Raw genomic sequence first — 24079 nt, 5'->3', positions numbered from 1 at the left:
GGTTCTCAAACTACGCACAAAACCCTAATAAATAATAACCAACCGCTTTATACGAAAGCTTTCCCCGCCCACCCTCCCCTTATTTCGACCACCATTTTTTCAGATATTAAAAAATTATAAATTTTTAACAAGTCACGTGGCTTGGAGAGGAGTGAATGGTATATGTATACTGCTGGTTGGGTTTGACGATGTCATAAAAGGACCCTTCGAGGACCTCTTGAAAATACTCCGACGACAGCACATCCCACCGTTGGATATGGCACTTGAAGAAGGACGTGTGCGAATAATGGTAATCGCTTATGCTCTTGGTAAGAATGTAAATAGAAACTTCTGTAATAAATTTACAACCGTAAAAAAGTGGGTTCAGTTTTAAAAAGAAAAAATACAATCTACCGAAACGATACAATCTTTTGCATATCCGAGCGAGTTGTGAGTTAATGAAATACTGTTTCCTGTGAGGATGCGAATGTCTAATAAAATACCAAAATATTATACGAAAATAAACCGTTTAAACATCAATTAACAAAAAATGTTAATATCTTTTTTTCTAATAAAAGTTACGTAAATACTCACTATTCTTTTAGATAAGAGTGAGTTTTTTTCATATAGCTTAAAATCGAAGTTGAAATTAAGAAACTTGTATAAAAAGATAATAAAATTAATTATTTTCTGATAACTAAGATAAGGGAGGAATAAATAAAGTAAAAAACTTTCTCCTTTAGCCAACTTGAATTTAAAATAAAATCAGCTATATTAAAATGATATTTAAGTACATTTGAAAGTTTTTGATCCATTATTAATGAAAATTTATTGTATTTATTTCACTAATATTTTTTTAAAGATATAAATAATGCTACAATGATTTTAATAAATGATAACTGATAGATCCAGAAGTTTACATCCTAATCCGTTATTTTTTCATACGAGGTCTTGCATGATCATGTTGCAAAAATATCATGTTACGATTCACAATATCAAGACTTTCTGTTTTTAATGATTGATGCAATTGATCCAGCTGTTCAGAGTACTCATATATTGTTATTATATTGCCTTGTGTGAGCAATTCAATGTTAATTATGCTACAAATGGACAGTGACCTGTTTTGAAGTAATGTCAGGTTTAGGGCTTATTTTACTAACCGCTTCTTTGATAACCATTGCATTTGATTTTTTTCTGAAATTTACCATACAGTATAGTGTCACACATTCGTATGATTAATGCGTGCGGTACCCACATCAGTGTTTTTTTTTCAGAATTGTGAAGTCGGATTCAGGGCCGTAAAAAAAACGACTTGGACTCCTTTTTATAATTTTTATAAGTAGTTGAGTGCTCTAAAGAGCGTTTATTTTCCAAGCTTAAAATAATTAAATCTGATTTAAGAGCTTTCATAAATGCTGACTAATTAGAAGCAATTTTTTAAGATCTAGTTCAGTTTAAATCATGGATGGAACATATTAAATTTAGATTTAGTATTATTAGAGATGTAAGATTAGATTTAGTCAACCTGCCAAAATAAAACCAATAAAACAAGCTTTTTCCCTTGCGAGTATATTTGTTAAATTTGTTAAAATCGGAGTCTGTAAAATTTTAAACGACTCCACAGCCCTGGTTTCTTTACAAGAATTCGCATTTCTCTAGAAATTTGCTGATTTATTGATTATTTTCATTGAGCCTTTTTTATTAAAAATTAAATTTGTATGATTATTTTTTAATTTTTTACAACCACTGCAAAAATCGCGAAGTGACAATGAAAAATTCTTATTTTTCGAGAAATGAAAAAGATCAAAAAAATAGAATGCCTACTCATACACCATGTTTCCAAACCTCCCACGAAAATCCGTTCTTTTCAGTATCCATTTTTCGTCCCTTATTACCATATGATCAAAAAGGCGTTTCACAGTATTTTTCATGGTTCGTTTAAAACTTCATCGTAGATGTACAGAAGTCATTTTAATCCATAAGAAGGGTGATAAATGGTGCATCGAAACCTTCAGAGGGGACACCTGCTAAGTCCATAATCATGGTCGGCAAGCGCTAGTAGACCAACAACGCGGGTTTCGTCCGCGTCGTTCCACGGTCATTAACATTTTGTGGATATCGACGGCAGTGACAAAATACCTCGATCATAAAATCAAAGTCGATGTAGTCTACACCGACTTTCAAAAAGTTTGTCGTAAGCTAATTCGATTTTAAAAAAAAATAGTTATTTAAGATATCCCAATATATATATATATATATATATAAAAACATACGACAGCAGTAGTATGATTTTAACAACAGCTGATCGAAGACTGAATTTTCAAGAGCAAAGCCAAGACCGGAAACAGTTCAAATCTCATCCAGGTGTCCGTGACCTTTACAGCGGCACTTAACTGTCGACCGCCCATTAAAACTCCATTACACTGATTCACGACCACATTTTCACATTTGCGCAAACGTTCGCAGTTCACAATATAATCCAATTCAGAGTCGAAAGTGTACACAAACCGTAAAAATGACAGCTTATCGCCCCGCGAAGCAATCAGCTGACCGAGTCTCAGTCTCATTGCCAAGCATGACACATGCCCTGTACATCGCAAAAAAATAAGCGGAACATTTTTATCGCTCGCGAAAAAAATAAACCGACGCATTATTAAGCACACCGCACACACGCGTCAAGTGTCGAAGCTGTTAATAACGTTTTGTTTGTTGTGCCGTTTCGATTCAGAGTGACACTAATATGGTCTTTTATGGCATCACGCGTCAAATTTTACGATCGGCTGTACATCACGGCGGCGAAATCGGCATTCGAGGAACAAGAGGACATTTTTTTGGCCATGGAGTTGGGACGTCTGGTCGCGGGGGAAGACCTATTCCTAGATGCCTTTGATGGAATAGTGTATGTCGATACGGCGCGGCGTTTGGACAAAAATTTTGAGGACTTTATATGTAAGAATTAAATTAATATTACATGTATATTTTTAAACCGAAATAACGATGAACTTGAATGTTGATTAGGGTTAAAAGTAAACTTATTTGAACGCTGTTCTGGTTTTAAAATAGGATTTCTATTTTTTAACCAATTTTATGTCTTCATGAAATGCTACGAATATTGAGAGTAAAACGAACCATTTCTAGCAGAATTTTACAATTTGTAGAAAAGCGTTTTGTATGAAATATATAAACGAAGCGGTCCTTTAATTTAATATTATGTTAAGCTAATCTCAAAAACAGATATGCTAAAATTTGTGATCATGACAAGATTGTGGCGTAAAGTTGGTTATTTATTTTATAATATCAAATCTGGTTTTATTCTCTGTACGTAAATTATTTTATATAATTGCGTTCAGGTATGTTATCAATTGAAAATTTGAAAAAATCATTTTATTCTTCAAAATGGGTTTCAAAAAAATGTTGTAAAAAATACTAAAAATTAAAACAATGCATTTTTCTAATATTTTGATACTACTTTATTTTGATTTGAAGAGAAATGGATTTTTTGCTTTCATGTAGAATTTAATTTTTGTGACATATCTTGCTTTTAAAAATAAGTCTTTAAATAAAAATACTTAATAACGCAACCTTTATTTCTTTATTTTGATATATGCTTGTGATGGAAATTCAAGATGAACTGATCAACATTTTGTCTGTGGAGTTATCAAAAAACAGGAGTTATTATAGAAGTTAGCGGAACATTGCCTTCAAAAGCACCCACTCTAGATAGTACTTTCACAATAAACATTATTATTTAAAGAGAGACAGATTGTAGTTTTTTGACGCGACTCGATTTATGTTAAATTTTTTTGCAAATTATTGACTTGATTGCTTAACTTGACCGTTAAAAAAATATTAGACATGAGAGGAATTATTTAACGAATGTAAATTAGTAGCAGTAAATTTAGGTATTCCTAATATACCTAAGACAGGAGAAAGGAAATAACGAAAAATCAACAACAGCACCAGCTGAATTATATAAATTTAATTTAATGTTAAAATAAATAAACAATACATTCAGTTTCATGTTCTAATTCCTAAAAAAGTCTCGAATCTATCCCGAAAATATTTTTTAAAATATTTAATTTCAATAAAATCATATCGGAATACATTTTCACCAGTAGATATATATTTTTAACAGTGAAAATATTAATTTTCTAGTAGGTGCTAGTAAAATTATATGATTTAAACTTTTCTATATGTAGTAATATACATATATATTTACATCCGATGTATAAATGTTACAGCGAATGAGTATTTTTGGTAAAGGTATATTTTCACTAGTAAAGTCCAAATACATTTTGACCAGTAGATATATATTTCTACTAGCGAAGTAATAGGCGCTAATATGCTGCTCTGAAATGTCTATGAAACTAAATTTGACAGTTGCGAAACGTCCATTTGCCGTTCAAACCCAAGCCTAACCCAATGAAAGTTCTAAAACTAATTATAGTCAAGTCCAAAATACGAACTAAGCCAACTCTCAGGGGAAAATAAGCGGTGGAATGAATACAGACAGACATGGCATCTCAGATGTTGCTCCACAGTTTGTCTGCATTTCGATATTACACTATTTTTAAAAATATGATAGCTCTCCTTACCGATATTACGATGGACTTATAATATAAAAGGGCTTATCAAAGTATTTTCAAACCGAACTTTGGTCAATCGGAGAGCGCAAAAACAATTATCACTTCTCAAGGCAAAAATTCACGTCAAAAGTAATAAAAGCAATAAAAAGAAAATCACAATATGGCAACACTGAGCAGCAAATAAAACACGAATAATTATTTTTGTCATGATATTAGGAATTATTGTTTTCCTGGGGCTTAGGTGACACAAAACATTCTGCAATAAATAGTATATCACTATAGTAAAAAATGTATTTTTAATGTTATTGACATATTTTAATGTTTTATATTTTAAGCAATTTTCAGAATAGCATTATGCAATTTAAGATTTATTTATTTATATATGTCTATCTGTATATTGTATTTATTTATATAAAAACGCGATCAATGCCTACATAACGTAGTTTTATTTTACACGATACACAAAAATAGTAGAACTACAATCGAGAATGAAAATCGAGTACGGGACAGTTAACGCAATAGCTAGGGCCTTTGTAGAGCTTCAAAGAGACCGAAAGCGAGCGAAAAACGCCGGCGAATTCGGTCGTAATTTTTATTTGACCTAAAGGCCTTTATGGCTTGGCCAGGACTCGCACTTTATGTCCTTCTGGATCCATCCGCCGGGGCATAATATTGATCCGGAAAGCCAGCCGTAGTTCACAGCAGACATGACGCGAAATGCGCATGAACCGAAAGCCAAACGCCGACACTACTACAACTTCGGACGAGTTTTAACGCCAGTCTATCTATTATTTGGATGAAAAGAATGCACCGATAAAAAGTACACATAGTCAGAGGTCCGAATCAATCGCTCCTGGGTTATAGTGTTATGGGCAATTTGTCGAAATTATGATCCCCCCGAAGAGTTGCGAAAGCTCGCCGCGAACGGTCGTCTTGTTTTAACGCGCTCGTAAAATTTACATTTCATATAAAAGCCATTATGTGCCGTTATGTGCGTTACATTAACTTGATAAACGATGTTGTGAGAACGGATGCTGTTGTGGTCGGAGTGAAAAACGCAAAGAAAGAGATTAGGGTTCCCAAAAATAAATATATTTAAATTATTATTTATTTTACATAAACTTAAATCTCTACATGAAAATAAATTTGCACAATTAACTTGATACACACCCAACCCATAGATTTACGAACAATAAATAAATATATCAAGACAACAATACGTTATTATAAATCTCCATTTGCAAAAAGGCAAGGCATGTCACACGTGAATGTGTGTGTTCACCCGCGTCTTGGAGCATTGGAACACGTACATAAAATGTGAGTACGTAGAGGTCATATGTGCCAAGGTTCCATTTATAAATCCCCATCTCGGGACCTTCGCATTCCCACATTTTGCCCTCATACATACACACATACGGCTCGACCGTTCAGGATTTATACGCGAGATCCGCCGGCAGACAGTTCTGGAGATTGAATTTTTCGAAATCGAACGGACCTTACAAGTTTGCCTGCGTGGTATGTTTGTGTTAGTAAGAACCAGCAGTTTTTACCAGAGTTGCTCAAAATATTTTTTGCAAGGTGATCATTTTATTTAGTACCTATATTAGGTTATGTATATATTGGGTAACAGTGTTATTTTTTATAACAATTAAATTCTAATATAGTAAAAAATATAATAATACAAAAGAACACAAACATAAAAAGACTTGTTAGTTTAAGAAACTAACTTTCTATTTAACGCTAACAACCCGTTCTATGAAAGGATGACAATTGAAAGTAGACCTATTGCAATTTTACGCATTCTTCGCTAACTTTCACAATCTTACGTTTGCCAATTGTTCGCTAAATTGTATTCATGGCTATAAATCTACCAAAAAATTAGTGTCCATAAATCTCCAGATTTTCAAGAATTGGTTGGTTATATAAATAAGACAATGAACACCTATATGAATATTATTTTTAATTTAAAAAATCATTAAATGGATCTTTTATATTCTTATTTAAAAAAATAAATATTGTAATTCCAAATTTAAGAATATTTGATTATAACTTCAAATATATTTTTGAGATAGATACAAATTAAATACATAAATAATTTTACAAATTTAATTTGTAGATCTTTGTTTCTTTCTCAATTATATTACGGTTTATATATATGTATTCTACAAATTGTAATGAAACTAAACTTTAAAATAAGTTGTATTTTATCACAATTCTGAATAATACTTTATAATTGAATACTTATATGTGTTTAATTGTTTTAATCATGAGATTGATAAATGTGGAAATAATGATAATAGAATATAATATGATACAAAAACCTTTTATAATAGCAAAAAATTGAGAAAATATGTAAAAAATAGAAAAGGCCAGTATTTATTGGATCAGTAATTTTATTAAACGGTCACTAGTCTAAATAAATAGACAGTAATTATTAATGGTTTTGTTATTTATAAAAACATGTTATGTTTATTAGGTATATGGCACGTTAAATGTTGATATTTTTATAACAGAGAATGATAACATGTGTTAATAAGCGCTACAATTTTCAGTTACTCAAATCACAAATAAATTTGCAAATGATATTATGAATTTAAGTATAAATGTAACGAGCAAGTTACTTACTTTTCACGACAAAGTTACAGAACATTAACTTTTTGATCAGTAATTTATTTAATTTAAATGAATAGTTATTACAAAATGATCTGAAAAATGCTCTAGTATTTATTAACTAGAATCACATAATCATTCAAATGATATTATAAATTTTAGTACAAATGTAACAATTTATTGACATTTTTATTTTGCTTATGATCAGTAATTTAATTTAATTGAAATGGACAATAATTATTAATGGGTCTGTTATTATAAAATGTTATGTTTTTTAATTACATTGTAGTATATTTTTCCTGAATATTGATATTTTAACAGAGCATGATATGTGTTACTAAATATTAAACATTTTGCATCATCTGTAAAAATATATATTTATAAACCTTGTAATAATATTAAGAATTTAAGTATAAATGTAACGAACAAGTTTTTTACTGTTCACGAAAAAGTTAAACTTTATTTGATCAGTAATTTATTTCATTTAAATAGATAGTGATTATAAAATGTTCTGGTTTTTTAATTAAATTGTAGTTATATTTTACCTGAATATTAATATTGTAACAAAGCATGATAATGTGTTATTAAGCATTATGCATTTTGAAACTGATCTGTAAAAATGGATGCTAAAGTATTTATATACTAAAAACACACAAACCCTTAAATGATCTGACTGTTCATGGCAAAGTAGTTCTAACTGATCATTTAATTTATTTAATGGGTCAGATTTCTTGCTTTTGATCAGTAATTTAATTTTATTGAAATGGACTGTTATTATAAAATGTTGTTTTTAAATTACATTATAGTTATATTTTGCCCGAATGTTGATAACTTAACAGAGGATGATATGTGTTACTAAACATTATAGATTTTGTAACTGATCCGTAAAAATGAACTATAAAATATGTATTTATTGAAATAAATGTAAATTATTCAGTGATTAGCTTATATGTTACACATAAACTAATCATTGAATATGTAAGAGATATTTGCTATTTATTAAAAAACAAGATTTTATTTTGATTGTTGTTTTTAAACAGTAATTTAATTAAATACTAGACATTATTTTTTGTAAAACTGCATGTAAAAATATTCATATACTGAAATCAAATATTATTAACTTTTTTTGACAAAGTTACTGACAATAAGTCAATTATTTTACGAACCGTTATATATAATATAAAAGTAATTTATTAAAAATGCATATATTAAATTTTTTATCAGTTTTTTTAATACCTGCCAATAAATGATCAGTAACTGCTATAAAGGGTCAGTTGTTAAAAGGTATTATTTGATATTTTACATTAAATTAAATGTTAACGATAATGTGAAATGATACGTAATAAAATATTTTTTATATTAAAATCACATAATTCTTAGAATAATTATAATGAAAAAATAAAATATGACTGGTTATTAGTGACAATCGTAGATTTACTGAGCATGTATCAATAATATTACTGACGGATTCATTTAATCGGTACTGACCATTTATTCTAAAAAAAAAAAACTTTATTGTATAATTTAAATTTTTTTATTTACATTAAAGTTTAATGGGTAAAAATAGTCCCGTACAAAATCAACTATGAAGTTTAAAAGATAAAATAGTGTTATATTTTATTTTACGCTTTATTTTAAATGACTATTAGAAATAATTAAAAATGTAACTCCACATTTCTATCAGACTTAGAGCCGCAATAGCGGCAAGCTCTTTAGACATGATGTTTTAATGCATGTGCTTATTAGTCAATACATTTTAAATTCCTTGTTCACTTTTTATATATATTTTTTATTTATATTTTTATAATTAAAAATATACTATGAAATTTAAAGGATTTATATTGAATGATTAAAAATATTATATCACACTAATTAACTTTTTCTGTTATGTATCGGTCTTAGAAACGCAATAGCGGCAAGCTCGTTAGAACTGAGTTCAGTAATATGTTTAGTAAATTTTATATAAATTTCTTGTTTACTTTGAAAATGTAGAGAAAAAATAAATGTTAAATTATATAAATTTTGAAGACCCTAATAACTATTAAAATTGGCTGTGTCGTCATCCTACATTGATCAATTTTAAAATATTATTCATTTATATAACTAAAATCGTAACATAAGCATAAATTCTATCAGGTGATCAAAACTGGAAACTTCCAAGTTTATTTTTTTTATTCTAAATTTTCAAAGGCGCAAAACGAGCGCCAAACACGGAAGCGCATAACTGCGACGCTCAGCGCCAAATAAATTGCCAAATAAAAATTTGTTCGAACATTTCACTGAACAAAGTTGATGCGAGAAAACATTTTCGACACTGAATCACTCAGGCGCTGATATTACTACTACGCTTTATATTTAGTAATAACTACGGGGCGCTGAAGTGTTTTGGAACCGAACCAACCGTTTGTCGGATTGGATAGGATCGCAAATCGCGCGAGAGCTGCGAATTTCATGAATGAGAAACTAAAAAATATAAAATCGAAATACGGAGGGAGCAAAACTCTCGTGTCCGTCAACATTATCCGAATGGGCTATTTTCGCTCAGGAAGTTCCGTCAGCCATTCGACAAGGGAATAAAGGGCGATAATAGAACTGAGAGTTGCAAAAAATCGCGTTACACACGCGCTATTGGCACATGGATGAATATTGCCCGGGTCATTTCCATATACTGCTTGTTGTTCAACCGTTGGAGCAAAAGGGTTTATTTGGCCCAAGTGGCGATACGACATTGTCGTTACGCATACGTACGAGCGCCTTTGGAGGAAAATATGCTGAGAAAATTGATAACGTAGATAACGCACTATATTAACTTTTATGTGGTCGCTGGGAAAGGTTCAAGTTAATTATGTAAATTTAACAATAATTAAATATATATCATGTTATACATATTTTATGACAATATATTGTCTATTGAACTTTATTCAATAATGTACATTATATATAGAACATATTCTATATATACAATAGTATGAAAATGTCTAAAAAATATTTTTTTTTAATTCGTATTCTTCCCCTTTTAGTGCAAAATTTAAAAAAATGCATCCAAATACACTTGTCGCTGCGTCCAAATTATATTTGCAAAAACAATATTACACAATAGCAGAGTAGAGCTACAAATATCTGCAGGTAAAAAATCACAATAGACATTGTTTTTTTGTATCGAAGAGAAATTCAACCATAAACTCTTTACAAAAAATATTTTTGTAACATCTGTAGTTTGAAAAGCAATATCTACTATATAGACAAATTTATGAATCATATTGAGACTGAATCAAAAAATGTATCACTCGGAAATTACATAATATTAATTTGCTTCAGTCAAGGAAAAGTCATTTTAAATTATCATTTTTTTAAAAACATTTTAAAAATTCAACAGAATAGTCTACTAGTTTATGATCTGTAAATTTTCACTATTGCCAATAAAATCATTCACAGTTATGTCAACACATTCAGATCTCGAATTCTTGGTATGCCTTATCGCTGATAAGGCGCACAAGACTAGTGGAAATGACTCAGCTTTCACGGAGATTAGTCTCGGTAATTGTTTATGAAATTATTTATATGAGTTTCATTACTTATATATATTTATAAACGTGACCGAGCGTCGCAGTCTCGCCATTAATATGCAGTCGCATCGCACAAATCCACCAGACGAGACAAATAATTGAAGTTCAACGATCCTCGCTCGGCGGGGAAGTGATTCATTCATGTATGTAAATATAATATAAAATGGTAGACCAAAGTGTTCCAAAACGATCGTGACGTTAGCGACCATCTGATGAGATTTAAAATGACGCAAATATGTACGAAAATTTTGGCGAAGGATCGATCAAAATGTCAAAGAAGAAGGAAAAGAAAAACATCAATGTGGTCAATTCATTGAAATTTTTGAAACACAAGCTTTGCAATGTGACACTACCAATTTAATACAAAATACCTTACCTTTCATAATGTAAATATTTACAGAAGCTTTGCAATGTGACACTATTAATTTAAAACAAAATACCTATAACGTGATTATTTATCACTGTTTTTGAAGTATAGAAGAGAAAATTGTTTATTATTTTACGTTAAAATTAAAATTTTAACATCTAAAAGGGCGACTAACGTTCACAGGAATCTGTCGCCATTTTAGATTCTAAACATTCTAGTCACGTTCACCATTCCCCCATAATGCACTTGACAAGCATCACAAGTGGTAATTTTTTTAAATTATGAATAGCTATGTAGATGTTTTTAATATAAAATTCGTTGAATATGAGAAGAAATAAAGCTAAATTATAATATATATTTATATACTAAATATCCAGACACAACCCATAAAATATGATTAAATGGCAATTTCATTGAGTTTATATTGCACTTAAATTATGTAAAATCATCTGTGTCATATTTTGAGATAGTTTAATGTTTACAAAAAAACGACGAGAGAACTTATTATTTTATTTTAAATTAACAAAGCTTTATGTATTTGATGTTATACTATATATTATATTCTAAAATCTAAATTATAAAAATTATGTTTTATAAAAGTTCTTTTTTTTAATTCTTCAAAAATGAAAAAAAATATTTTAGTGACAGGAAGATTATTATAAAACCACTATAATTTGATGATTGGATTACTGCGCAAACAAAAATAGATGATTGTTTGATTGTCAAATATATTTTACTTTTAATTTCAACTGATTTATATTTAAGTAAAAAATTGGGTAATGATAGGAAATGTAAGTGTATATACGTCAATATATATAATATATTCTTCAATATAGTACGTATATTTGTATATTGATCATTTATGATCAGAATTTTTGCGCAATATTAATCGAACCCTACAATTTATGCAATAAATTTGAAAGGTAATAAAGATGAACGTCTCCATTTTTTTCAACTACAAAATTTAGTTATATTTTAAACATTACTTATAAACTATTTCTACATCTATTATGTGCAAAGATGTATACAAAATATGAAATACAATAAAATGTTATACATATATCGCTCCTTCGATTTTGTGCAAAAAAAACGAAGGAGCGATATATCGCTTATTTTTAAAAAAAAGCAAACAAATATGCAGAATATTTAGGCAGGCGGCCCTCGACTTTCGCACAATTCGCTATTTCGCACATTAAAAAAAAACATTTTTTAATTTTTTTTTTAAATAAACATGAGTGAGAAACGGAAAAACTTCAGTGTTGATGCGAACAAAAAGAAATCAAGGACTCATAAACTTCACACGATTCGAGACAAAGATGGAAATTATTAGACGTTCTGACCAACATCAAAAAGATGTTGAGTATTTCAATTATTCAAGCAAAAGCTCTTAGCTTGCACAAAGATTGGAAGGTTAAATTAAAAAAAAGATTTTATCACGGTTTTTCAAGCAAGTAACGGTTGGTTATACAATTTTAAAATGAGGTATTCTTTTCATAACATTAAATTTACTGGAGAATCGGCTGATGCGGATAAAGATGCTGCAAAAGAATTTATTTCCTAATTATCCAAAATTATTGAAGATGGAGAATATACCTCTAGCCAAATATTTAATGTAGATGAGACAGGTTTATTTTGGAAAACTCTTTAACAATGAAAAATATGAATGAAGCCTTCACGCACCTTGACAATTTTTTAAATATTATGGAAGATTGTGATCCCAATGGAGAGCGCATATCTCAAGTGCGTAGGGCGATCAATAAAGATATAGCATGTTATAAAATACTATATGAAGAAAAAAATAATATTGGAAAACATTTAACTATTGATAACTTTTTGAAGGAAACACCCGCAAACCCCACTTAAACATGTATCTTAAACGCCTCTTAAACATTTTTTATTTACTTGATAAATAAATATTATAAAATACACAAAATTTCAATTTTTTTACTTCCCTCTACTTTCGTACGTTCAATATTCGCACACATTTTCAGGAACCAATTATGTGCGAAAGTCGAGGGCCGCCTGTATATAGAAATATCAATAGTTCTACTTGATATATAATATATTGATCCACAAATTTATTTTAAAAATAGACATAGTGGCGATAAATCGCATCTCCGTGTTTTTCGCACATGATCATCATCGTAATATAGGGTTAATAAGTATGATAAGGGTGATGTAAGCTTCATTATACATTATAATATTATATGTATCGGTAAGAAACATCCTTCACTAGGTAGATAGATAGACACATGTTAGTGTCTGTATAGTAAAAAAAAACATGGCAATCAAAGGGTTGGAATGTTGGATGGTTAAATATTCTAAAATACACTTACATCATTGGGGACACGGCAGTTTTTGATATAAATAAACGCGTGTGTATGACCCATAAATCCCAAACATACACACTCGCTCATAAAACTATGTAGTGTGTGATTGTGTTGAGCCGGCACCACGTCACGCGGCTCGTTTATAATTCAGTTCGCATCTCGCGCTGTTATGGCGGCAGTTAAAAGTTTTATTGCCGTCAAGGTCGCGGTTTTACGGCCATTTTTGGGACAGTTAAATTTCTATACGCCGTTTGTGCGATGCACTTCTGTCCTGTGGCCGGTTGTGTGCAGCGCGCATGGGCGTGTCACGGTGTTACGCCACGCCACGTGATTTTACGACGTAGAGCTACCAAAACGGTGATGAGCTTGTGACGTGGTCTACTATATACTATACAGTGGTATAAATCTGTATAGTTGTTTACGCACGTGTGTGTTTTCTCGCATACTATGACATTAAAATAGATGTGGATATTTTTAATGTGAAGTTTAGTGAACAGACCCGGATTAGCGGCTTAATCGATGATCATGTTTGTTTCTTTATGAAATAAAAATATTTTCATTACAGCTATTGACATTCTAGCGTCAGAAGATTAATCTAAAACAACATGTATTTCAATATAAATATTCAATGCAAAATTATAATTAAAAAAAAAATGTTTATATAACTTTCATTCATTATTATATGACTGCGGCGGTCTCAATGGTGGGCCAGACGATTTTTGGCAATACGCAAAACGTTATGGGCAATCAAGGCGACAAAACGGTACAATATTGCCAATTTTCATATGCAAACAGACCCATTTTCATATCTTACATATGCAATGAAACCGTTAATACACGCCGTTTATTTTACGGTTTTATTACAGTTTCTAAAATTATAAGATATATAAATAGACGCACATGGTAGGACCATTATTGAGAACGTGATACCAATTGTCATCAATTAAAAAATAACTGGAACGAGATCAGCAACATATTGTCTCCAAAGGCATTTTAGAGACAATTGAGGCCCTATCAGGATGTCAAAACGTCATAATTATGGCTTTTAGAGTCGATTATGAGCGGCGTGTGGAGTTAATCGAGTGCGGAACAAGATATGTAATGGGTTTACGGTTTCATCAATGTACGAAGTGTCCAATGCGGAATTTCCCAAACATCATAATATTGAACTTATGTGTTGGTTATTGTTTTGTCTGAGAGTCATGCGAGACATATGCCTTTTGAATTATTTCTTGTACACCTGACGCGAGACAACCGTGACGCGCAAATAAATGTTGAAATTTTAGACTACCGAGAAGAATGTCTAGATGTCTAGAAATATGTATGAACGTATAAGGTGGTCTGGTGCGTGAGCGTATTCAGAAAGGATGCGCTTGCATGTGTGATAATGTGGAGGGAACTTTTTCTCCGTATTTCTAATGCTTTAAGAAATAAAAAAATCTAGGCATATGAAGTACAACAATAAACAAGTTCATAAGCATATTCATGATATACTTATATATGTTTTAAAATAAGATTGATCTCCTCTTGCATAAATCAATTAATAGTTATTGATTATGAACAGATCATCCATTAATTTAATTTTAATTGCGTACATTACATACATTTAATAATGTTGTAACATTAACTACGAATTACATAATTTATATTTATAAGAAAATAATGATTTTTCTGTTGGTTCAATAAAAATTAATTCAAGTAGAGTTTCGATGTTTCAAGTTTCAAAAATTGAGGAAGAAATATAAATAGGTATAACTTTACTGTTTCTAAGCTTATATAAATAATTTTTCTAAATTATGAACTGATTCGACGAAGTTTAAATTAAATACTTAATAATAGACTGCACAAAATAATATAGCAAAGCTTTTTGTTGTAAATGTATAGTTTCTTAAAAAAATGTAAATAAGTCTTATATTATTATATAAGGTATTAATAATTTTGTTCCTAATAAAATTTTAAATGCTTCTAATTTTTAATGTTGATTTACTAAAGTATATGATTTCAATTTAAGTTGAGTTTAATTTGTTACTCAAATTACTCGTATGTCAACCATTGAAATTAATTAAAACGCCATTAATCCATTTCAATGGGAAAAATTAAAATGGATTAATGACAATTGAAACGGTAAATACATATATTTTTAGTTATTAACTGACTATATATCTATAATATTACTGACCGTTTAAACCCAGATATGCCCAAGAAATTTTGCTATTTTCAAATTAAAAAAAAACCGCACAGCTTCACCAGACGACAAATAACACTAGACTTAACAATATTCCGGTTTTTATTGTTTAGGAGTTATTACTAAACCCTTTTAATGAGTTCATTCACGTTTTGACTCATGTAAAAGTAATAAAAACGTCACAATTGTAAAAAACAGTGGCACGATTTTAGTGTCCTACCCATAGGACAGTGGGCATATCTGGGTTTTAATTAAAAAAAAACTGACTATTTAATTTGTAGTCTAAATATATTTTTAGAAAACCTGTTTAAAAAAAAAAGTATCTTTTAAAAATGTAAGGATTTTTTTAGGAATAAAATCTTAAGCTTTCTTAAAAAGCACTACATTACTAACCCAATCTTTGATCAATTATTCAAGAATATAAATTAATGGTGAATCAAAAACTTGAAAGAACCAAATAAATTAAATAAAAAGTACTGATAAATTTTTCACCTTTATAATAATATTACGAAGGTAAGAAATTAATATAATAATATTTCTAAATATCGAATTATAATTCTCTTAAGAATTAAGAAGACATACGTATTATGTTTTGCTAATAATATTGTTACATTAAAAATATGATAGCAAACCATATGAAGAAGTAAATTTGAGTGTATCTTATATATCATTTATAGCAATTAAATTTTAAAAAGTTGACATTTGAAAGTGAACTATTAAATCTTGGTTTTATATAAAAAAATATATATATATATATATATATATATAAAATGTTAATAATTTGCACCTCTTTTAAAAAACTTTAAACTGCGATATTTCAATATATAATTGATAATACTGTAAATAATAATAAATATTGATATTATTACTGTTCCAGTTATCAGTTATCTTGTAAAGCTGTTTTATTGCTATTGATATTATATAATGAATTACAAATATTATGCTTATTAAACTATAATTGATATTAGTCATTTTCATTATAAGGTCAACTGTATTACTGTTTTAATAATAATCTATACTATATATTAATTTTAATGTTTACTTCTCAATTCATAGTACTGAATGTTTTTTAATAAGCACTATTAGTAATATTCAATACTTTGTCACGTGACAGAAAAACCTATGCACATTTCAATGCAGATATAAATAAGAAATGCAATAAAATAAACGTTTTAATACACACCCATAACAAAATTGCTGACTATTGCTACAATCATCGCTGTAACTGGATAACGACGTTATTACCAACACTAGCGGGCAATAAAATAGGCATAATTTACTATTTGTATAGTATACATACACATATGTATTATATATATATATATGTAAAAGAAAAAACTATATATGTATATCCATAGTTTGTACCTTATAGACCCTTTTATCGGCAGTTCAAAAACGCACCAGAGGCGGTTTTTGGGCAAATTGCCCTTGCGGTAAATTATAAATATGTGCGACATACAAGGACCCGGTCAGGACAAACATGGCCGCCGTGGTCCTATACAAACAGATGCAATATGTATGAGAATTAACCGGGCGGACGCCATTTGCCCGCGGGACGCAAAAAAGGGCCACGCCGCCATGATCGTGATCAACGCACACACACAAATATTTTATAATGCGCTAATTAGAAGGTGAAACGTAGGGTGAGAAGTAGGGGGCGTTGGTTTACTTGAAATTTTTCTCGAGGCTATTCGATAGCGTATTGGACACTTAAAGTACTTAAAATACCGTTAAACCATTAACCAGCGCATGCATGGAAATGTTTCAGATTATTCGGTCGTAAAAATTGAGTGTTTTATATTATATTTTATATATTCAATTAAAATGTATTGAAATTTCATTTATATTCCATCAATATAGTCCTTATTTTATTATGTTTGAACATCGGATTTTTTCTCAAATGACAAAACGAGTTAAATGAATTATAATCACAATATAAGTCTCTTGAATAAATAAATAGATTTAAGTATCATTGAAACTATTAATTATTAAGATTTTAAATTTATAAAAATGTCGTTATATTATATTTCATACATTTAATTAAATTATATCGAAATAAATTTAATTTATATTTTATCAATTTAATAATTTATCTAAAATGAGAAAATGAGTTAAATAAATTATTATCACTCTAATTTTGGTGAACGGACTATTGTTCACATGGCAACTGGTTACACGAATCACGCTGGTTATTATTGCTCACACGAAAATTGGTCACAAATCAAGAGAATTATGACGTAAGTTAAAAAACATATTTCCTATATAATAATTAAATACATTGCATTAATCTTTTTTTTTTAAATGATCAGCTATTATATAATTATACTTATACCTATCACCTTTCATTGATATATTTAGTTAACCAAATCAGCAACTTTTATAACGTTTTCGTAATTAAAATTATTCATATTCTTTTGATTTTTAAATCAAAAATACCTAATTACCACAGTATTATTTATCCCAGATATTTTTTGTAAAAACAGATTATTTAAGAAATATTGTATAAATATTAATTGATATTTTTCACTTTGTATCCCGTTAATATTAAAATGAAATAACTTACTATGTATATTATTGAGGATATAATAGAATTATTTTAAAAATAGTGTATGAATATTTATTCATTTCTAATTGATATTTTTCACTCGATTTTTAAGCAATTTTCGTTGTGAAAAGTTGACCAATAATCTGCGTGATCAATGTTCGTGTTTAATTTTCTGTAAATAATAAACTAATGAGAGATTAAAATTTCATTGAAAAATGTTGAATAATATTTAGAGATATTTCAACAGAAATATGTTTAATAAAAATATATATTATTGAAATTACAATTTTATAAAAATGTCTATTTTTATTTTATATTTTACATATATCAATATAATTTTGACTTCACTAGGTTTGAACATATACTTGAAGCACAAAAACGAGCTATATAAACTATTATCACAATGTAATTCTCTGAAATAAATATACTATTCAGAGATTTATATTTCATTGAAAAATAAATGTTTAATATTATTTAGACATTTTAATAAAAAATGTTTATAGTCCATAAGAAATTTTTATCATTTGAGATTTAAATTTTATAAAAATGTTTATTTTTATTTTATATTTTACATATTCAATTAAAATGTATTGAAATCAATTTTATTCATGTTCCATTAAATTATGATTTTATTAAATTTGATCACAATTTTTTTTCTCAAGCACTAAAAACAATTTAAATGAATTATTATTACAATGTAATTCTCTGTAATAAATATATCATTAAGATATGTATATATATATTTTTTTTAAATAAACGTTTTTTCAATAAAAATATGTTTTACATACTCGATTAGTGTATTGAAATCAATTTTATTTATGTTCCATTAATATAATTACGATTTTATACATATTTTTTGAACATATATTTTTTTCTAAAGCACTAAAACAATTTTAATGAATTATTATCAAAATGTAATTTTCTGGAATATATGTATTTTATAGAGATACGTAACTTTCATTGCAGAATAAATGTTAAATAATCGATAAGATAATGTTATTATTGAGATATTTAAATTCATAAAAAATGTCTATTTGTTTTATATTAAATTTTACATATTCAATTAAAATTCATTGAAATAAATTCCATTTATATTTCATCAATATAATTGTATTTTAATTTTGTCTGAACATTGGGCATTTTTTATCAAATGTCAAAAGTAGTTAATTATTATCAAAATGTGTTTCTCTATAATAAACATATATTGGAAGATTTAATTTACATTGAAAAATAAATGTTTAATATAATAAACTAATAAAGATAAATATATAATTGAGAGATTTCAATTTCATAAAAAATATGTTATTATATTTGTTTTATAATGTATGTATTTTATATATTCAATTAAAATGTATTAAAATAAATTTCAATTATATTCCATTTATATATAATTTTTTTTTTAACCCCAAAAGGATTTATAATCAAAATGCAATTCTCTGGAATAAATATATAATTGAGCAAGAATTAAATTTTATTAAGAAATGTATGTACTGAGACATTTAATGTAAATATAATTTATTAATATTAAAATCAAAACACTAAAATTAAGATAAATATACTATTCAAAAAAAAAAAAATTTACTAAGGAAATATCTATTTGTATTTTATGATATTTCATTAAAATGCTATAAATTAGATAAATAAATATAATTATTTACATCAATTTACATCATTGAAAAATTATAATTGAGATAAATTATTTATATTTAAATATTATATAATTAGTGTATTTTAATATATTAATAGTAAATAAGAACATAATTTAATAAATTATATAAATTTAGTTATTTTCTATATAATTATGTAGCAGTGTATTTAATTATTTTAATAGTAAATTATGATATGATTGTTATACCAAAATAGCATTTAATACAACATTAATTTTGTGAAATGAATAAATATATTTTATATGAGCAATTATTGCATCAAATATGCCATAAACTATTATTATCATTAGTCATAATAATACAATAAGTTTTATTGCACTATTAAATTACATTGAATTTATTTATATATAATAAAATTATTTATATGCATTTTATTATTATTACTATTACTAATATAATGTTTATTATGATATGTATATATATTATTTATTATAATATATAATTATTATAAGCTCACTTATAGATTTATGTGTCGATAACCTTTTTATGGACACAAAATTCTGAGTCGAGCAACCCACGCGTGTTTGGAGAAAAAAAGGGGCGACGATTTATCATCTCAGATTACCCTATCATAATTTCTGTGTTTATCCCTCTACATACATACTAGAGAGGACTATCGGCCATTTTGACGCTTGTCACTCTCAAGATCTCTTGATTTATGTAGAACCTAAACTCCCTAAAACAGTCTGTGATCCTTTCGTATGGGCTATTGTTCCTTTCATCACCCGAAACCGCAAATATCGCATTCGTATACGAAAACGGCTTGCGCTTTGATTATATTTTAACAAATATTTAATTGCTGAACAAATATTAGCTTTAACAAATAAACAACGGTAATCTCTCGTATATCATCGCTCTCAAATCTCAAAGGAGAACGAGGCGTTCTGGCAATGAATACTGTTTTTAATGCCCGAGAATCAATTAGACGAGAATGCGAAACGCTCACCTCTGAAAAATCAACGATAAATCGCTAACAATATATTCCATTGTTGTTTAAACGTTTGCGATACAATCAGATAATCGAAACAATAAGAGCGCAAAAAACTTGTGAAAGTTGTGCAATATTTACAACCCTTTTGTGACAAAGGATAACTGGACCCTTTTGTGACGCGATTGCACAATGGATTAGAAAATAAGTTTACGAGAAAAGGGATCTTTGCAACCCTTCGATTCGCACTTTTAAAACACCTTAGCAGGCGAAAGTTGCGAATACAATGGCAGTGTTTAGAAAGTGTCTGTTCGAAACGCATTTTCGTGACGCGTACTTAAACAAATAAACCTTAAAGACTAAAAGTAATAAATAAATGTTCATAAGTACCGTTGAACTCACCGCACACCACGCGGTCGAACGGGCTCATCCAGTCTGAAAAGTGGAAATCTGTTATCAATTAAAATATTTCTTACGTAGCTAGTAAACGATCCGGTAATTTTGGAAGAGTTCTTTCTGCCGATGCTTTTGGGGGAGCCGACGCAAATCGTTTTATTTCGAATTTGGGTAAAGCACAACACTAAAACCTAATTTTGTCCAATAGGAGAGCGTTAAAAAAATGATTATCACTCCTCACAAGTCAAAATCTATGTCAAAGGCAATAAAATCGCACCGTCGCCGGAACCGAGCGTTCCCACTACGACGGCGACGGCGCGATTTTATTACTTTTGACGTGAATTTTTGACTTCTGAGGAGTGATAATCGTTTTTATAACGCTCTACTAACCAAAATTTGGTTTTAATGTATTTCTTTTCAATAGAATTATTATAAATTGTCTCCATAAGATGTTATGCGTAAAGCGCATTTTAATTGATCTTCTGAAAAATAGTATATAGAGCTAAATTCGGTGTTAAAATATTTACTTTTTAATGTCGTAATTTTTTTCATCATTCGAATTACAAGTGACACTATTTTATTGCGTTTAACATCAATAAAAATATTTTTTAGCGCTTTTCTATAGATCAAAATTGTATTTTAAAGTATTTATGCGCATAGCGTATTTTAACCGAATGTTTAAATTACAACGGTGATTTTATTGCTTTTGACAGCAATTTTTGACTTTGGTGAAGTGATATTTTTTAGCGCGCTCTTATTAGACAAAATTCCGTCGTAGTACAGAAAAGTTTATAGATCTTCTACAACTTCATAAAGCCGATCATTCAAACTACGACGGCACACATTAAAATTAACAAGTATTTTTCGCGTTTTAAATTAATATATATATATACATCTGTTTTTAATAAAATAAATATGACGAAATTTCATTGTTTCATCAAAAATATTTATGCTTAAATAGCACTCAAACCGATCGTTCACACTACGACGGCATGAATTCATATTAAAATAAATTAAAATTAGAGCAATAATTCGCGCCTAATTTAATAAAACAAATCTGTAAAATTGAATCAAAAACGTTTTTAAAAATCGATCGTTTTTACATTACGACGGCATACAAATATAATAAATAAATTAAAAATATTTTTTATCTAATGGTAGAGCAATAATTATCATTAATGACAAACTTATATATGTCCTATAATTTAATTAAGGAGCACTCTAATCGATCATTCATAATCTAACGGCATGAATTTTATATTAAAAACAATTTGTATATAATGTTAATAAAAAGATCGGAAAACGGGATAAGCTAATATCTGTACAATATTTCCGTTAAGTTGTATAGTGTGTTTAATCAAAAGTTTTTACTTGCACCGATAGTTCACAATACATTAAAAATAATTTATAATATAAGGTTAAAACAATAATTCGCGCTTAATGCAATGAAATAGTGTCATAAATATAAAAAAACGATCGTTCACAATACAACAGAGCAAGAATTTGCAAAAAAAGTAATATAATTATCAGTAAATAGGCTATAGTTGTTCATCAGTGTACTACGACATAAATGTACAATAAAACAAATTTTGTAATAATTGTGTCAAAAGCAATAAAATGATCTGTGAATGGGTTATATATGTACGTCGTAAAATTACGTTAATGTTTCATCAAAAGTAGCATAACATATTAAAAATAATATAATTCCATTAACGTTGTAGTATAATAAGTTCAATAAGAAAAGTGAGTACCCTAATCGGTCGTTCTGCCTATAACGACATGATTTTGTAATAAAATACATTAAAAACAAATCTTGCTATCGTAGTGTGAACGATCGGTAAATTTTTAAGTTTATCCCGGCTTTAGAATATAGTAAGATAAATGTTCCGACGGTATAAATTTAAATATGCTATTAATAAATACAAAGATAGTTAATTTAATGTAATGGGAATAATAAGGGGTTGTCCGTCGGATTTGCGTCGGCGCTCGTGCGCATGCGCATCGGCAGATTGCGCGTGCGCCCTAGGGATTGGTTCTGCGCGCGCGGGCGATTCAAACTCTCGAGGGTGAGTACTGACCGGTGATGGACATCCAGGGGTAGCGAGGGATGTCTGGCAGCGGCTGAGGCTGCGGTTGAGACTGGGAGCACGAGCCGAGAGGGTCGGCTGCCGAAGCAGCCGAAGCCGCTGCTGCTTGGTGGTAGAACTGAGCGGCGGCGGCCATCGAAGCGGAGGCTGCGGACGCTGCGGAGACGGAGGCCGATACTCCAGAGGTCGGAACTCCATTCTGGTGGTGACCCAAGTAGTTGACTACGGCGTCGGGCACGGGCGCCGGGTAGCGGCAGGACTTGTCGGCGTCAGCGACGGCCGCGGCCAGGGAGCCGGGGAAGGCCGAGGACATGCCTCCGACTCCGACCCCGACTCCGCCGAACTGCTGAGGGTGCACATAAGGGTAGACCCGCGCGGGCGAACCGGCACCCGCGCGAGGCGGACTCGCGCCCAACTCGAGGGCCCCGCCGAACAGCGGTTGTTGGTACTTGGGCAGCATGGTGTCGATTATGAACTTGGAGCTCATCGCGGGGACGAGCGGCCCATGCCGCCGCAAACACCACACCGACGCCCGGAGCGAGTCGTCGTCGGAGCCGGGAGAGGGGCCCGACACGCCCCCCGACCGCGTCGTCCAATCGCACGCAAGCAGCGTGCCCCTCTCCTACCGCCCGACAACCGTGCGCGCATTCGCGGCCCGAGGCGAACCCGCGCTGACGTTCGCTTGCGTACCATCAATATGAACAAACTAATGCATTTATTTAATCACATCAAACAAATGAAAATTTAAAAGAATACTTATAGAGCCACTCGGTATCGGCGATTCAAAATAGACGTAAAATGATCAACATATAATTAAACCATTTTGTTGTATT

General features: G+C 29.7%; 1 protein-coding gene across 4 annotated transcripts in view; it reads right to left on the bottom strand.

Annotated features, from left to right (window-relative positions):
- The window catches only part of LOC148234829 (homeobox protein abdominal-A homolog), a 52635-nt gene extending 28851 nt beyond the window's left edge, over positions 1-23784 (bottom strand). For 2 of the 4 annotated variants that reach the window (XM_088185465.1, XM_088185467.1), the window contains exons 1-2: positions 23238-23784; positions 21154-21213 (exon numbers count right to left, since the gene is read on the bottom strand). In XM_088185465.1, coding sequence (XP_088041591.1) covers positions 21154-21213; positions 23238-23733 — 556 coding nt within the window. In that variant the 5' untranslated portion in view covers positions 23734-23784. The remainder of the gene's footprint in view (positions 1-21153; positions 21214-23237) is intronic. The other 2 variants (XM_088185466.1, XM_088185468.1) reach the window with 1 other exon arrangement.
- Positions 23785-24079: the final 295 nt, after the last annotated feature.

This window comes from Plectrocnemia conspersa, unplaced genomic scaffold, assembly GCF_051122295.1.
Source record: "Plectrocnemia conspersa isolate PC_06_02 unplaced genomic scaffold, ASM5112229v1 ptg000005l, whole genome shotgun sequence".
Classification (NCBI taxonomy): Eukaryota; Metazoa; Arthropoda; class Insecta; order Trichoptera; family Polycentropodidae; genus Plectrocnemia; species Plectrocnemia conspersa.
The sequence above is the reverse complement of the archived record's forward strand: the minus strand, read 5'-3'. Positions and strand labels throughout refer to the sequence as shown.